Genomic DNA, 18,415 nt, shown 5'->3' with positions numbered 1-18,415 from the left:
TTTTAAAATATATCAAAGTTTATTAGTATATCGCTATTAACCAACTTTGCGTTGAATTTTCATCGATGTTAAGCCTAACAAAAATTTTTAAAAATAATAATCGTCGCTATTGTATCGTTAAAAATTATTTTTAAATTATTTTATTGCTCACAAAACAAACCACCACTCGTAATTAGAAAATTAAGTCTCGTTTAAATACTGGCCTCCCTTTCATGGTTGAGCCAGTGTTGCCAGCTAAAACAATCAAAAATTTAACAAAAATAATATTAAAGTAGCCAAGACATAGCCAAATATTGTAGCGCCACATCACTAGCAGACATTTGAATTTGTCGACTAGAACGCGGTCGGTTAACCGAGGTGACGGTTAATCGGGGGTCAGATAATCGATGCTCTACTGTATATGTAATTACATTGTTAAGTTGACATTTATTCATTACGCAAAGTGTATATGATGCATGAATAGTGTCAAGTTTTAATTTTGAATGTTTTTTTCCCCTAAAATATTAGTTACAAATAATTATAGTGAAAAATAACTGATTTATTTTAATCCAATTAATAAGTATTGTGATTCACCCATTCAAACAATTCAACTAATGGAGAGTGATAAATATAATTTATTTAAAAAATAATTTATGTAACATGTTATATAAATAGTCAATCATAATTACTCATATTACAATCAAACTAGATGTTTAATGGGTTCTAGTTAGTAATTATTTTTGTTTGTTTTTTTATTAACAAAATAATAAATCATGTTATTTATGTATAAATTTCATAAAAAAAAGGAAAAAACAAAAGAACGTTTTAAAAATTCTCTCTTAATTTTTACCTTTAGGTTCAGGAGGTGGTTCTAATCCCAATCTAATTTTTTCTTGTTTCTCTTTCCAAGTCTCTCTTCTATTTTGTCTTCTCAACTTCTTCCTTTCTTTCTTTGTTAAGTAGACGGGAAGAAACGACGGTTTTAAAGGATCAGCTAGAAGAAATCAAAAAGATAACGACCTCAATTTATTAAAACAATTACAAAAATGGTTAATTACTTTGTCTTCATTTTTACTCTAGTGAATTATAACTGATTATTACTAAGAGTTTTTAAAAATGTATATAGCCACTCTCCAACTTAAGCATATTTGACCTTTTCAGTTGTATTTAAAGTTTGGTCAACATAAATTATCTGGTTTTTTACTTTTTGGAAGAAGTATTCCAACACTATTCATTTATTAGTGTATAAATCTATTAATTTACTTTTTTAAAGCATATGAACATGATTAAACCAATAATTTTAATTAAATTAGTTGTTTAGATGAAAATTTTGCTTGTCTTTTACAGTTTTGTCTACCACTATGTATTTATATACACATACACACACACACAACCTATTATACACACCATATATATAGTGTGTATGTGTGGCATAGAGGAAGTTCTACACCACTTGCCACAGTCCCATCTGTAATTTGCATCAAGTGATTTTTTTATTTGACCTGTTCCAATAACTTTTCTATTAAATAATTAATTATAAAAGCTGTAAAAAATAGACAAACATACTTGGAGCTTTCATTTGTGTTGGATGTTCCACCAAACTGGTTACACCTTCAAAGTGTTCTTCTTCTAATTCACTACCTGTTGTAACTTTGTCATAACTGAAATAATCAAAATACTCCATCCAATAAATTAGGTTTTGAACAAATTTAATTAAAATACTAATTAAAACAACCAGTATAAAAGTCAATCAAAGTTTTCTCAAAAATTCTAATGTTTTAAATCCGAGAATTTTGTACAAATAATTTCTATAATTATCCAAAACTCTTAACATTTCATACTTTAAAATAGAAAGTGATAACTTTTATACAGCTTGTAAAATTACAGAGACATTCAATATAAAAAAATAAATTCCAAAAAAATAATTTGCAAAACTAGATACTCAAGTCTTGCATGAAATGTTTTAATTTCTTGAAAATTATAATCAAATTAATGATAAATATCTGTTCGTTTATTTGAATTTTCATCTGTAATTTATATTTATTAGCCTAATAATTAAAAATAAATTTGTTTAAAAACACATTGACAAAAAAAAAAAACTGTTATTTAAGAAGTCGACCCTTATTTTATCAAAATGTTTTTGGGATATCAAATTTTTAATGAAACATTGTGAAGATCACCAAAAATAAGGTCTTTACCTTCCCGTCTTTGGCAATCTACACCAAATATCTTTGTTATTTCAAACAATATAAGCAACTGAAGAATAGAAGTTAAGGCTTTCTAAAAATGTTTTGACAAAATAAGAGAGTTGGCTCCTTAAATAATGGTTTGTTCTTTAGTATGAATAATAAAGAGTTCTTCTTTCATTGTTTAGTAAATTTGTTTACTTCTCTAAACAGGTTTTTCTTGTAAAGGGTAATAGGAAAAAAACTACATTACAATTTGAATAATACAGATAAAAATTTAAATTTTTTGACATATACATATTAAAATTGCAATCATGAAGACTGTAATCAGTATCAAAGTTATGCAATAAAATTATAAAAACACATAGATGTCTATTTGATTTCAATTAAATTAACTAGTCCATTTAGAAGTTATTGAAAAGATAATTTTATCTAAACTATGTATAAAGCAAATATCAATTTAATTCTAAGTCGACTGCCGGGCGTGTCTGACGTCGGTTTGCCTCGGAGGGGGTGCCTGAAGCACACCGTATCTTACCTCTCCCCTTTCATGATGAACGAGTCCCACCATTCAATCTCGGGAACTTCCCCCTCTTTCTATATAAAGAAGGGTATAATACAAGTTAATGTCAGCTCTTTTATAATGTTATAAAATTAATTTAAAATTATGCTTGTGACAGGGCTGTGAGTAAAATGAGGTAGCCAAGTATTTGTTATATAGCAGAGATTTTTAATTTTTGATATTTTAAAAATCTCATTAGAAAAAGAAAAAATTCCGCAAGTTAAGGTTAATTATCAGAAAAAAGTTTATCAATGTCTCCCGAGATAGCAATCTAGGTTAAGTTTTTGATGATATCATTGCAAATTAAATAAAGATTTTATAAAATATATACCATCAAATTATATGAAATATTTAAATTAAATCTTAAATTAAAATATACAGTAATTACATTTAAGCATATACTGTATGATCTTCATCTATAATTAACTGTAAATTAAACATAAAATTTTAATTTAATAAAATGTATCATATAGTTAACATGCAACAAACCTTATATACTTTTACAGCAGAATAATACTTTTTAATACACAGCAGCAAACATTTTTGGCCTCATTTGGTGGCATGCATTGGGCTTACACAGTAGAAACAAAATTCAAGCCAAGAATTCCAAATATAGAATGTTTTTAAGATTTACTTTTAATTGCATTATAGGTGAATATGTATAATTTCAAAAATCCTGTAATCATTTAAATGCAGGGACATAAAAGAACAACCTTAAGAACATTTTGAATTCGGGATTCTTGGCTTGCATTTTATGTTTCTTCTGTGTACGTCTGATGCAAATCTCAAAATGAGACTGAAAACATTTGCTACCTATTATAAAGGTAAGATAAAAAAAAAAAAGTGTTTTCAAGCAAAAATCGAGTTGTGATTGTTCAGTTGTTTTTGATGAATCAAAAGAAAAACGAAAAGTTGCAGAAAGGTGCAATTATGTTAGTTGCTAAACAATTTGAATGTAACAGAATGACCATATCAAGAATTTGGATAATATGTTTCTGTTACTTCAACAAGTTATGCTGGAAGCAATGAAAAATGATGCCTCTAATAATTTTAAGCTCACTCATATATGGAAAGCAAAGCTTTGAAGCCAAGAGATCCTACCTATAACTTTAAAATGCAGTAATGAAATTATTGAAACATCCAGAAACTATCTGAACACTCAAAATGAAAATGAGGAATAATATTTTTAATTCATTGTTTAATTTAATTTTTTGATAATAAATGTTGCATTCTATATTTATTTATTTTTTGCTATTATTATTATGGGATAAAATTTTTTTGCTATTATTATTATGGGATTAAATTCATTAACTGCTACTATTATTATGGGACAGAGGGCATAATTATTTGTAAGCAAAAAAAAAATGAATCACAACTACCTAATAATGACTTGTTACAGTCTTGAATTTAACACAATCTTTTGAATTTATGTATGTTAAAATATCCTTAAATTCAAATTCAAAAGATATACAACTTGGAGAATGCCAATTCAGAAATCAAAATTTTAAGAGTTGTATATAAATGGCACTTATTCAAGTTACATATACAAAAACATTGCATATACTCACTAAAAATACAGCAAAACAGTCTTTATAAGTACCCTATAGATGAAAAGCAGTTAAAAAGCAATTGTATTCTACAACTGTGTCACATTTATGCAAACCATTTAATATACTTTGATTTTTTTTAAACTATTTAGCATGCAATCTATAAAATCCCTATATCATAAATATACATATAACTAAAGAATTACCAGATTTTATGGACTAATTCTGGTAAAAAGAAATTAACAAGACACCTTTCTTCAAGATTACCTGAATAAATTAAAATTATTAATAGATAAAGACTATACCTGGATTAAGATGAAACGTAAGCAATAACTTCTGTTCAACAGTACCAAAATGCAATTAAAATCTGACAGACTTTTGATTTCATATTAGATAAATTGGACCGACATATGCTGTTAAGTAAATGATTACACATTCTAAGGAACACAAGTTAAGGTTAAATGACTGTCGACAGAGAATCTACGTATTCCATACTGTTACCGACTTATTGTAGACAATTTAGAGATACACATTTAAATAAAATAACCAGAAATATATCCAACCAAAGTGTGTAGGTGTTGCTCCAAGAAGATTTTGTTCTTGGCATTTCTAAATTAGTTAGTGCTGGATTATTAAAATTATTAACGAGATGGCAATTTTGCCTATCTTAATAAATTTGAATCATTAATTTTCATTTAACAAAAGCATGACACTATAAAAATCTGGCAATATTTCTGATGACAAATTGATATTTATTGGTATTAAATAGATTTCAATTTTAAAAACTTCAATAAAATATAATTAATTTAAGAAAATTATGCTGATATTTAACCTACAAGATAGTTCGACCACAAAACGAGAAACAAATGAAAATATATACTTAGCCAATTCTATGAACCACACTATGTATCAATATTGTTTGGCATAATTAATGTAAATTAGTATCAATTTTCTATTGTTAATAATTTAAAAATGTGGAATTTACTTTTCCATACTGACATTACTAAACCTTTTTTTAAATAACTTCAGTGCAATCAATTATAACAAAAAATATCAATTTTAACTTTGATTCTAAATACTTAAACATTTATTTCTTATCGACATTGTCAATAAACACCAAGAAATACATATTACAAATATAAGACTACACAATAACATAATGCACCAATATAATAGAATTAATAGTGATTTGACATAGGGTTCCTTTTATTAAATTGTATTAAGGTGATACAATTCATATAGATTTTATAGGATAACTTTTTCCATCATTATTAATTATTACAAACTTTTCACAGCATCATTGCTACAAAGTTATCTGTGGTAATTATAGTTTTGTACAATCAAAGCAGTTTAATTTACCAAAGAATTTCGATAACCCGTACTCACGTAAGAATTAATAATACTTTTCCTTAAAATATCATGCATAGTTGCTAAAAATTAATAAACATTTTTGCTTTTGCTATCCAAAATGTCTTTGGATCAAAATATGTAGATCAAATTACAGATACTGTAAATATTTAATTATTTGAATATTTATTTGAAATTTTGATCCAAATTCCAAATGTGCTTTAAATAATAGAAGCAAAAGTACTTGAGAATCAAAAATAGAACTTCCGAAAAACAGAGAAAGAAGTTTAACAATGTCACAAGTCAAATGCGGAGACGTCCCGACTCGACNATCGTTCCGTATGTGTTTCAAAATGTCTTTTAAATTACTAACAACAAATATGAAAGACTAAGTGCAACGTTGTAACAAATTTCATTTCCGTCCAAGTTAAGAATGATATGACTCATCGAAACTGCGCGAACGAACATAAACAGTGGCGTAATCGTCCGTTATTGACCGACTCCAGACCGATTTTGAATTTGTAAACTGTCATTGCAACGGACAGTTGACATTGTGCTCTGGAGGAAACAATTTGTATCACTCTTGCTACGGATATAATTTGTATTCTGGAATTTTTGCATACCTTATAATACGTATTTAATTGCGGCTCGCAAAAAATTTCAAATTTTGAAAAATGGCTCGGACTATCAAGGAGCTTAGCCACCCTGGGTCTATAATAAAACTCAAAACATAATAAAAATAAAGAACACAACAATAAAAAAGCACAGTGTGTGAGACTATATATATTTTGAAGTTCAAAAATCGAAAAACATATAATTAAAAAATATGACGACTAGCACTTATGATACAGCAAACTATTTGTAATTATTTCTACACTCACACTTGTATTATATTAAAGATTCATTAAAAATTAGATTAAAATTTCACAAACTTCATTGTCAGACACTATTTCTCAACATTTTCAAATTTTTTTTTGCAGTTGGTAAGCTGACCATAATTACACACAAATGTTTGTGTAATCTATAAATTATTAAAATTGCTTAAAAGATTACAGACTTTAAAGGAATAATTTTATTGTCATATTATTATAACAACCTAAGTCATTAAATTTTGATTTTTATATTTGATCCTAAAATATGAGCTACATTTTTTTTTATCATTTGATATCAATGAGAGCTTACCTAATATCAAAATTAAACAAGAAAAAACATTTTTTACATTGACATCATATTTAACAAACAGTCAATTAACTATATTTCAAAAAGTTAAGTAATTTCCTAAACATTTTGAAATTCAAGATATTTAAAAATAATAAAATTTTTAAAATCTTTTTAGTTTTTCCATCTGTTTTTAAAAACTGAAATTCAGTCAAACTTCAATTTACAGCTATCATTTGTTCACCTCTGAAGCTGGCATTAAATTGAGGTTAGGGCAAAAATGAAGTACATAAAACAACAAAAATTATATATAGCAATGAGGCCTACACATAAGTTTAAATAAATAGGGTTTGGTGATAATGAATTGTCATGCGAGTCATGTGGTTTGATGAAAATGTCATTGGCAATGAAAAATCATTTGTTTAGTAATTCAAAAATACTAAAAGGTTCTTTCTCTAATGTTTATGTGGGTAATCCATTTCACATATATCAATGTTTGACTCTACAGTGAAACTTCATTTTGAGTTAATTCTGTTAATTTGTTTTTGAAGATGAAATACCAAATTCCAGAATATTGAAGAAGAAAAATTTTTGAAGCAATGCAAGTTTACATTTTCCCTCCTACAGTTAAAATATTTAAAACACTTCATTTTAAATTAGCCAATAAGAAGAGCTTTGATTTGATCATCTTCGTATTGGATAATTAAAACTTAAATATTAAACAAATATAAAACTATTGAACAAAGAAATATATTCAAATTTCTTAATTAATCTGAATGATCTTATCTATCATTAAATAATTTTAATAAATGTTCGGTCTCTGAATTTTCACACATAATTAAGTGTATCAATATGAGTATTATTAAATTTTAATTTTAGATGTACTGAAATTTTTCTCCATATTTTTTTTTCTTTCTTTTGGAATCTTTCTGTTAAATAGCACAGTATAATATTAATACAAATAAATCAGTAGTTTATAAATTATTTAACTTTAATTTTCATTAAAATTAAATATAAGACATTTCCTGCAGAATGCCTTCCCAATAGACGTTTCTGGGTATTTAATACCAAATTTTACAGAACGCACGTCTCTCTTGGTACAACATTTTTTGGCAAATGTTCATATGGAAAAATTTAATTTATTTGTATTGTATTTAGAATTCAATTCAAGACTTATCTTGCATATTGGTTTTGTTAACCTTCCAGTACTAATATGACTATACAGAAAAAAATACTATTGTCAGTCTCTGAGACCATTGTAAAACTAACATTACCTTTATTTATATTTTCAATTGTATGAATCTTTATCTTTTCATGCCATAGCTGATGTTGTGTTGCATTCTGATGTTTTTTTTTTGTTATTTTATTGAAATAGCTTTTGTTTGTAAAAAATTGAATGCTGTAATATTTTGTAGTTTTACTTTACTCATAAAAGTCAATAAATTATATATTCTATACTATTCTAAACAAGTTAACAAAGTTGTTATTCTGTAAATGACTTCTGTTTACAAGTTGCAAAAGGTATAGAAAATAAATGATGAACTAAAGATGTTTTCATGTTCTGCTCAAATATTCACTATGTACAACCACATTGTGCTAGAGATATATACACTTGGACTCTACACACTTATAATTTGTCTTGCAATTTTTGTTTTGTGGTTTTGTTTTTTCAGGTTCCACATTCAGTATTTTCTAATTGTCAATTGAGTCAATCATGAAACACAGCGTGTCTGTGTCTTTCTATAATCTATAAGTCAAGTGTCAAACCTAGTCCATATACATGTTTATCAATGTAATCTACATTATATTCTAAAATGTCTATAACAGTGGTGGCCATCCTGCGGCTCACGAGCCACATGCGGCTCTTTGAAGGATTATTTGTGGCTCTCGATAGATGTACCTGAGTTCCCTTTTCATTTTTGTGTTATTATATTTTAAAAAATTATTATCGTTTTGTATGTGTTTCAAAATGTCTTTTAAATTACTAACAACAAATATGAAAGACTAAGTGCAACGTTGTAACAAATTTCATTTCCGTCCAAGTTAAGAATGATATGACTCATCGAAACTGCGCGAACGAACATAAACAGTGGCGTAATCGTCCGTTATTGACCGACTCCAGACCGATTTTGAATTTGTAAACTGTCATTGCAACGGACAGTTGACAGACATTGTGCTCTGGAGGAAACAATTTGTATCACTCTTGCTACGGATATAATTTGTATTCTGGAATTTTTGCATACCTTATAATACGTATTTAATTGCGGCTCGCAAAAAATTTCAAATTTTGAAAAATGGCTCGGACTATCAAGGAGCTTAGCCACCCTGGGTCTATAATAAAACTCAAAACATAATAAAAATAAAGAACACAACAATAAAAAAGCACAGTGTGTGAGACTATATATATTTTGAAGTTCAAAAATCGAAAAACATATAATTAAAAAATATGACGACTAGCACTTATGATACAGCAAAATATTTGTAATTATTTCTACACTCACACTTGTATTATATTAAAGATTCATTAAAAATTAGATTAAAATTTCACAAACTTCATTGTCAGACACTATTTCTCAACATTTTCAAATTTTTTTTTGCAGTTGGTAAGCTGACCATAATTACACACAAATGTTTGTGTAATCTATAAATTATTAAAATTGCTTAAAAGATTACAGACTTTAAAGGAATAATTTTATTGTCATATTATTATAACAACCTAAGTCATTAAATTTTGATTTTTATATTTGATCCTAAAATATGAGCTACATTTTTTTTTATCATTTGATATCAATGAGAGCTTACCTAATATCAAAATTAAACAAGAAAAAACATTTTTTACATTGACATCATATTTAACAAACAGTCAATTAACTATATTTCAAAAAGTTAAGTAATTTCCTAAACATTTTGAAATTCAAGATATTTAAAAATAATAAAATTTTTAAAATCTTTTTAGTTTTTCCATCTGTTTTTAAAAACTGAAATTCAGTCAAACTTCAATTTACAGCTATCATTTGTTCACCTCTGAAGCTGGCATTAAATTGAGGTTAGGGCAAAAATGAAGTACATAAAACAACAAAAATTATATATAGCAATGAGGCCTACACATAAGTTTAAATAAATTGGGTTTGGTGATAATGAATTGTCATGCGAGTCATGTGGTTTGATGAAAATGTCATTGGCAATGAAAAATCATTTGTTTAGTAATTCAAAAATACTAAAAGGTTCTTTCTCTAATGTTTATGTGGGTAATCCATTTCACATATATCAATGTTTGACTCTACAGTGAAACTTCATTTTGAGTTAATTCTGTTAATTTGTTTTTGAAGATGAAATACCAAATTCCAGAATATTGAAGAAGAAAAATTTTTGAAGCAAGGCTAATTGAAAATAATTAATGATAAATAGATCATTTCATGTTTATTTAACTATATATTTCTATTCTTAATTGAAACTATTATTAAAGTCAAAACAGCAAAAAAAATTTATTATACCTTCATATAAGAATAGGCCCTGCCATTGAAGACAATTTCTTAAAACTCTGTAAAAGTTTAAGAGAGCAAGGATAGTAGTATATTATCTAAATCCTGCTTCATTTGTACAATACACAATAATAATATATTTTTTAAACTGATTTCTTTTTACAATATAACTTCATAACAGATTCTTACATTTTGTAAGATATCTCACCAGAAATTTTCAGTGTTTGTTTATATATTATAATTTTGAATAAATGGCAGGTTGATATTCTAATTTTTATTTATTGATGTATGTTAATAATATACTTACATATTCTTTCTTGGGTGTGACAAGAGCTAATTTCGTAGCTGAAGAAATTCCAGTCTTTTTAGCAGCTTGGGCAATTTCTTGTTGCAGTCGTTCTAACTGACACTGAAAAATTTAGAAGAATACTTTCAGTTAGAAAGAAATTATATTTTTATTCTCCAAAAATAACTAGTTTAATATATAATATAAAAATAATGTCAATATTAATCTCATTTATAATTTTTATCATCAAAATACTAATGACAAATTTCATTAGAGATTTAGTTGAGAAGTAATTACAAATAATTTATTGAATTATTATTTCCAGCACACGGTATGCTATAGAATCTGCTTCAATTACAGCTATTATGACTAAGCCTAATCCACAATGCAATCAACCAATGTGGACTAAAGATGAAGAATAATATCTCAATCTACACCACCTATGATATATTTTAAAGGGGATCTTGGTCTGAGTTTGAACCTAGATCTCCACAGCAGTAGGATAGCACCTTAACACATGATCATCTAGTTGACTATCGATTATCAGGAATAAATAGTGATAGGACAATTAATTGGAATCAGAAATAGAACATTTTTTGAGCATCAAAATCGAAATCAAGCAAATCTTGTCACAATTTCCAATTCTTAAAATGATTCTTTCACATTTAACAAGAAAATTAATTATTTGTTTCAGTCAAAGATTAAAATTTTTTTAAAATTACAATATTAACAATTAAGTATTAATTTATTGGAAACTTTCATGCTGCCAAAGCAGAAAGTATGCAACATCTATATATGAAGTAATGTCTGTCATGGTGGACTTTTCTTTCTCATAGTCAGAGCAACAAGAGATTGCACTCTGTCAGTACTAACTGTCCCCATTTTAGGGGAGACAAGGTGACATTAGTTTGCTACCCAACCAGTATTGGGTCAGCTTGACCAGCAATTTTAAATTAAAGCCAGTGGTTGACAAAAATATTTAAGTGTTCACAAGAGAGTTTAAAATATAAACAAAATTATGTTTTAATTGAAAAAATATTATATAAAATAGTTTCTAATGTTTTGTATGTTTACTTATAATGATAAAATACTTGAACAGCAATGTAAATACTTTTTTCAGTAACACTATTTTATTTAAAGGTGCATTTTAGACCCCTTTTTACAGGTCTGTGTCAAGTTTAACAGTAAGATTAAAACTGTTTAAGACAACAGTTCAAATTTTCTTGTTAAATCTGACACAGACCTATATAAATAGGTAAAGAATGCTAGTTTAAATACTTTTCTAGTGACACTTTATTTAATTTGTTGTTCAATCTAAATCAGTTTTAGCCTATATAGAAGTATTTTTTTAATGATAAAACAACTTTTCCATTATAACCATGAATGTTTTTGTTATGAACTATAGATGATGTAATACAGTAGAATCCCCTTTAATCCGTCACCTTTGGGACTGGGGGTATGGTTGGAATGCAAAAAAGGTCGGATTATCAGAAAAAAGTAAAATAAACAATCTTCCCCTTTGTCCAGTCTTTGTAGCACTGCTAATTTTTCATTTAATGAAAGAGTAACGTGTTTACGTTTCACCCGACATGTTGAAAACACACACAAAACTGTACATGTACACACAATGTAAAACATATACTGTAACGAACACAGAAAAACTCCACAGACGGTGAGTCACCGATGAGTCGGGACAAGTTTCTCAACTCCGACCACGGTCGGATTAACCGGAGTGATGGACTAGCCGAGGGCGGACTAGAGGGGTTCTACTGTATGTTAAATTTTCAAATGCGATTTGCACGATTCTAAGTAAAAATAAATGTTCACACTAAATTCACAGTAGTTTTGAGTTTTAATTTAATTGATTTTACTTTTCCAGCTCGTTATATTTCCCCTCTGATATATCTCTACCAGAGGGTAAATATGGCCATTGATCAAAAAATGACCTCCCAAGATTTTTACATTTTTGGACTCAAAATCTCAAACTTCGAGAAATGCAAAAAAAATTCAGAGGTTTTTTTCTGCATGTGTGTGTGAAGGTGAGCCAATTTTGTTCACCCTCTTTGAAGCTTAATAACTCCTGTTTTTTTTTTTTTTGTCAAAAATTTCTGAAATTTTGCAGGGAGGTTTGTGTATTAAGGGAATTGATGCTATTAAATTTTGGTGATTAACAGTCCCTCTTGGGGAGATAAAGGGGGTCATGTGTATCTCCAGTAATGTCAGACTTAATGACGATTTTTACTGGTTGTTGGCATTTAAATTTTTTTTATAAAACTCATCCCTACCCTAAAAATTAAGTTTTTTGCCATTTTAAGATATTTAAATTTAAAAACTTTTTATATTTTTAACTAAATTATTATAACAGATTGTGCCACCAAATATTGCAAGGAAAGTTAAGCATCTCATTGCTGGATTTTTTTATTCATTGTTTTCATGTTTTAATTTATTATTGGGGTATTTTTACCTTAAATTATGTGTATTTGCTGTTTTAAGTTTATTGAAACAGGTACTATTTAGGTTTTGGGACTGGATTAATTCAGTTTCCATTATTTCTAATGGGAAAAATGTATTCAGACTTTGAATGGCCTCATGAAATTAATTAAATTTAAAGTACAAGGCACCACTGAAATTGCAACAAAAATATATAGACTAATTTTATACAGGGTAGAATTGTAAAGTCAAATTAGTTAAACAAGAAAGACATCATTATTCTTACTTTTGCTCAACATTTTGATTGATTCATTTTACAACAAAATGGCTCTTTCTAAAACCAAAATTACGAATGTTGCTGGTGCTGAATTAGTACTTTATAACCAACTTATTAGTATCAATACTTCATTTAGCTTACTCAACTTTACAAACATATCCCCCATTTATCAATTAGAGTGGCAAGGTCCTTGAGAGCCAATGAATACCACCCAAAAAATCAATTAGCATATCTTCACCACAAACTAATATAAAATCAGCAATAAATAACCATAAATATTAAATAATAAAAAATTTGAAGCAAATTAGAAAAACTTACTAACTGAAATACTTAAGCAGTTGACTAATAAAAATTATCTTCAATTTTTAATAGCATACCTTTGTCCTCAATCTCTGTGCCTGTTGTTCAAACTTCCCTTTTTCGTAGAACCGAAACGATCTCTTATTTCGCTGATAAATTTTGGTACTGAAATTACATTAATTTTGTTATTTGATAAAGTTTTCATACAATCATTTAGAAAAATTTAATATTAATAAATCTAACAAATAGAATACAACCTGTAAAAGCTAGAATTGCATGGTACTATGAAAAGTTTCTGGCTTAAGCAAGTCTTCTGCCTTAGGCAGGATGGAATTAGAATATGATCACAGGTTCAGCTTCAATGTGTGATATTTTTTTTAATTACCAAATTTTAATCTAGACACTGTATTTGCTATATTTATCAAAATTTACTCAAAAGTTTCTATTGAACTACAGTCAAAAGGATATCTCACAATGATATTTACTCTAGTTGCAAGGTCCTATCTCAATTTGAAAAATAACAGATATTCTACAAAAACAGCCATTCATACCTTTAATTAAATGCAGTCAAATTTTTGGTCATTTTAAATGCCCTTCTTCATGATAAAAACCAATTACAATTTAAAAATACATATAAAAATAATAAAAAAAAAATACAAAGTAAAAACATAATAAGATACACAGAAGTGTGGCAAATATATAAAACATCTTCGAGAGGGCAAACAATAAATGATAAAGATGGAGACGCAATATCCAGTGCATGGAAGTCACCAATAGATGTGAACAAGGATGCTAAAGTACAGAGGTGGGAAATGTCATGTATTTTATCTTTAAGGTCATTTTATTTTTGTCGTTTTTGTTTTTATTTTTTACTTTTATATATTTATATGTAAATCTGACACATACATGTTAACTTTTGATGTTTGAATATGTCATTTTTGTCAATTTATATTTTAAATCTGTGTAGAAATCCAACATGTGCGGTTAAAAGGCTGGGATTATAAAGCACTAAAATTTGAAATGCAAATTGTTCCAGAGGACAGCTTTCATTCTTATTTGTAAATTGTAATTTGTTTTTATCCTGAGGAAGGGTGTTTAAAATGACCAAAAACATTAGAGAAATTAAAATTTACACTGCATTTAAAGTTATGAATGGCTTATTTTGTAGTTTATGATGAATGCAGTTTTAATGAATAGCAGATATTCTTTGCTGGCACACACAACAACCAAAAGATAAATGTTACAACTTGTAAAATTTAGTGTATAGTTAGATGCATTAAATTTTAGATAGATGAAAAGATATGGGTATGTTTCATATGTTTTATAGGTGGAATAGTTCTACTATTTAAAATTATTGAAAGTTGTAAAACAGTTATAGTGAATGATATCAAATTCTACAGTAAATTGTCCCAGTTATCATTATAAAAACTATAATTTTGAACATAATTTGTTTTAAAAATCAGATTTTCATAAATAAATATTTAAACACTATTAATAACAAGTATCAAATGAGTAAAGGAAGTAAGGTGTTTGAGGACAGTTACTTCCTTTACTCATACAGTTCCAGAAACAGTAACTGCAGAGAAAGTATACAGAGAAAGTATGCAGTTTAAAGCAATAGTAAAGGGGATTATTCAAATAAAATTAATATGATATTTAACTAAACCATTTCCTAAAATTTCATTAATGTTTTTGTGTCAGACTTTTCGATTAAATATTTGTCTAACTTATACAAACTAATAACAGAGTGTAACAAACACAGCTTGCTGTTCACATCTCACAGGTTCTGTCTTAGGATATTTTGCGGAAAATTTTGACAGTAATGCCAAAATAATCCCAATTTTCTAGCTTTCACATACAGTAGAGCGTCGTTTATCCGAATCAATTGGGGACTAGGGTTGTTCGGAAAACTTATTTTTCGGATAACCAATTATGTACGAAAAAATATATTAATTTATCCCATGTTGAAATTTTTCTCCGTTGCGTGTCGCTTCGCGTTGAATTTTCGTCGATGTTAAGCCTAACGAAGACTATTGTATCGTTAAAAATTATTTTTTTATTTTGTACAAACAAAATAAATATATTGAAAAATATAAAAACAATAAAAAATTATACTTTAGAAGTTAATTTAGTATCAAAAATGTAAAATATTTGAGTAGCCGAAGACACAGCCAAAGATTACAGCGCCACGGCACTGGCGAAAATTTAAATTTGTCGACTGGAATTCCTTCGGATAACCGACGTTTCGGATAACCCGCTTTCGGATAAACGACGCTCTACTGTATTTCCATCTTAGAGATTTCACTCTCAGATTTTGTTGTATTAACATTATAAAAACTTTATATCAATGAAATACTGTATTAAATAAAATACTCAATCACTATAAAATGAAGGAGTCCTTTTGTATTTTAATTACAATTAAACATTTTTCAAGATATTTTGTCTCATCATCAGAGCACAGCAAAACTTTGAATAAAGAATGGTGCTATCTGAACATTCAAAGTATAGTATTTTTGTGGAATGATCAGCATGCTGATTAAACTGCGATCAAAATATAAAGTTAATCAGATCTAACAAAACTAGTTGTTAATTAAATGTTAAAGAAAACATCCTTCCCAGTATAATAAAATAATAACATTGTAAATTGACTGACTTAAAAGAGAGTTTTCCTTTACAAGACAATAAAACAATTAAAGACTTATTGACATTAGTAACAATAGTAGTAGTTAGTCAGTGCAGGCTTCACTGACCATCTACCCTAATCTTGAAAATAACACCTTCTGCTCAAATTTCACACAACACTGATGTTAATGTGTGAGCTGAGATAATTTACAGCAAATTTCTTAAATTTAATATGTTTATTTTTGCATTTTTGAATCAAATAACAAAAAAAAAAAAAAAAGCATTTTCAGAATTTCACGAGTATTTTATGTCATTAGTGTGAGAATCCAACTTTTAACAAAAATCTGTCGTCGATGTCATCATACTTGCTCAATAATTGTCGTCATCTACTACTTGAGAAAATCTCCACTTACACTTTCTCGATGGCAAAAACGATGCAATCTCATGGTCTGCTGACCTCTTAGCCGAGCTATATCATGCGGGTATTGTAATTGACAACTGAAGAATCAGTCATCACCTGTTCCTCTAGGATTAAAGTCTTCAAAAATATCCTGTGCCTGTGCCAAACTTTTACTTGATCTAATTTCACTCTTGACCAATGGTGCTGGTGAGGACAAACCTTCCCAACAATCTTGAACCAGACTTTCCTGATCCAGAACTTTCTGAACCCTTCCAGAATGATAACAGACTCTTTAGTCTCAATGAAAATCTCAATAAAATCTATCACCACCTTGTGGATATCCTCTACTCCAGGTATTCATCGACTCTCGAACTACTGTTAACTCTCTCTCGAGAACCGCAAAAATATCTAGACCTGTTTTAGCTTGATTTATAATAACTCATTAATGATATAAATTGTATACAATGTATTTTCCTTTACAAATAAATGATTTTTTAGTTAACCTAGTCTCTGTGTAATGTTGTCACCCGTCCAGTTTTTAATTCATTGTCCGGGTTAACTATTAATTTTGACTGGGATTTCATAGAAATTGTGAAATTATGATGAAACAAAGTACTAGCAAATATTTTTGTAAATTTACATTATTTTAACAGCAAAAGACTTCACTCTCAATGAGACTTAATTCACAATCTTACGCTGACGTATATCGCTCCTGTCGACCTTTTTTTTCCCTTTCCTTTCTTCTCAGCTTTTTAAAGCTAAGTTATTTTGTTTCTTAATTTAGATTGCTCATATACAAGTCGTAACTAGTTTAGAACTGTTGTGCATGTTATTCTTCACATGATAAAATAACATTGCGCACGCGTCAGGGACTTCTGTTCGAACAAACTTGACCTGCCGTATGGGTCAGCAATTTTGAAAAGGTGGCAACATTATCTCTGTGTGAGTCACTTCCTACTCACTAATCTGCGGTCTCCATCCTGAATCCAATAGCCCACGCATGCGGCCGCTGCGTGATCTACGTTCTAATACCGAATCAAAATGCCACCTCGCTTTCCATGTCAAATGGAACACAATAGTGTCAGTCCTGATGAGGCACTAAAGAGGTGCCGACCCTCTGGTCACATTAGAAAAAAGACAAAATGAACGAAATTAAACATATAATCATAGCTTTTGATGTAATGCTGACAGTTTCACAGTTTTAGAGTAAAAGTAAACTCATTCATTTTTCTATGACATAACTTGTTCATGTTTTTAAATGCATCTTCTAGAAAGAAAGAGCTGTAACCTTACTGATAAACCGGCATGCTAATTTTTACCATATGGAAATATCCAATTTCATGGTATCCCCAGATAGACCAGCATTCCAGTCATTCCACAAAAATATGGTACATCATTGAAACTAGTACAATCTAACTGATCAAAAACTGTATTTTCTTTATTTAAAGTAATATCACATATTAACAAAAATACAGGGTGTTTCACAGCCTTTCCACAAAGTTTTTTTTGAATAACTTTTGAACTGCATGGTTTTCAGCCTCAATGTTTTGTAGGTGGTGCTTTGAGCAAAAAGAAATTGCTTCTATCACAAAAGCATGTTGCTTCAAAACATTTAATTTTTTTGTAAGTGGCCTCACCTGGCTACCTTACAGCCCTGATTTGAGTCCACTAGACTTCTTTCTTTGGGGATACACAAAGGATCAGGTGTTCAAGAATAACCCTACCACCCTCAGTCAGATGAGAGAAAGCATCAAGAAGGGCATCTCAGATCAGACCTGTAGTAATGTGATTGCTAATTTTCAAGAGAAACTGTGCTACTGCATCTTGACAGAGGGCAGA

General features: G+C 28.5%; 1 protein-coding gene across 4 annotated transcripts in view; it reads right to left on the bottom strand.

Moving 5' to 3' along the window:
* Positions 1 to 710: 710 nt before the first annotated feature.
* LOC111620548 (U4/U6 small nuclear ribonucleoprotein Prp3-like) overlaps positions 711 to 18,415 on the bottom strand; it is a 42,829-nt gene continuing 25,124 nt past the window's right edge. Inside the window, exons 9-13 of one of the 4 annotated variants that reach the window (XM_023362480.1) lie at positions 13,632 to 13,719; positions 10,569 to 10,670; positions 2,704 to 2,762; positions 1,546 to 1,640; positions 711 to 973 (exon numbers count right to left, since the gene is read on the bottom strand). In XM_023362480.1, coding sequence (XP_023218248.1) covers positions 819 to 973; positions 1,546 to 1,640; positions 2,704 to 2,762; positions 10,569 to 10,670; positions 13,632 to 13,719 — 499 coding nt within the window. In that variant the 3' untranslated portion in view covers positions 711 to 818. Of the gene's footprint in view, positions 974 to 1,545; positions 2,763 to 10,273; positions 10,321 to 10,568; positions 10,671 to 13,631; positions 13,720 to 18,415 lie in introns of those variants that run through there. The other 3 variants (XM_023362479.1, XR_002755932.1, XR_002755933.1) reach the window with 3 other exon arrangements.

This window comes from Centruroides sculpturatus, unplaced genomic scaffold, assembly GCF_000671375.1.
Source record: "Centruroides sculpturatus isolate CEXI.00-Female unplaced genomic scaffold, Cexi_2.0 scaffold244, whole genome shotgun sequence".
NCBI lineage: Eukaryota > Metazoa > Arthropoda > Arachnida > Scorpiones > Buthidae > Centruroides > Centruroides sculpturatus.
This window is presented reverse-complemented; position numbering and strand designations above follow the sequence as displayed.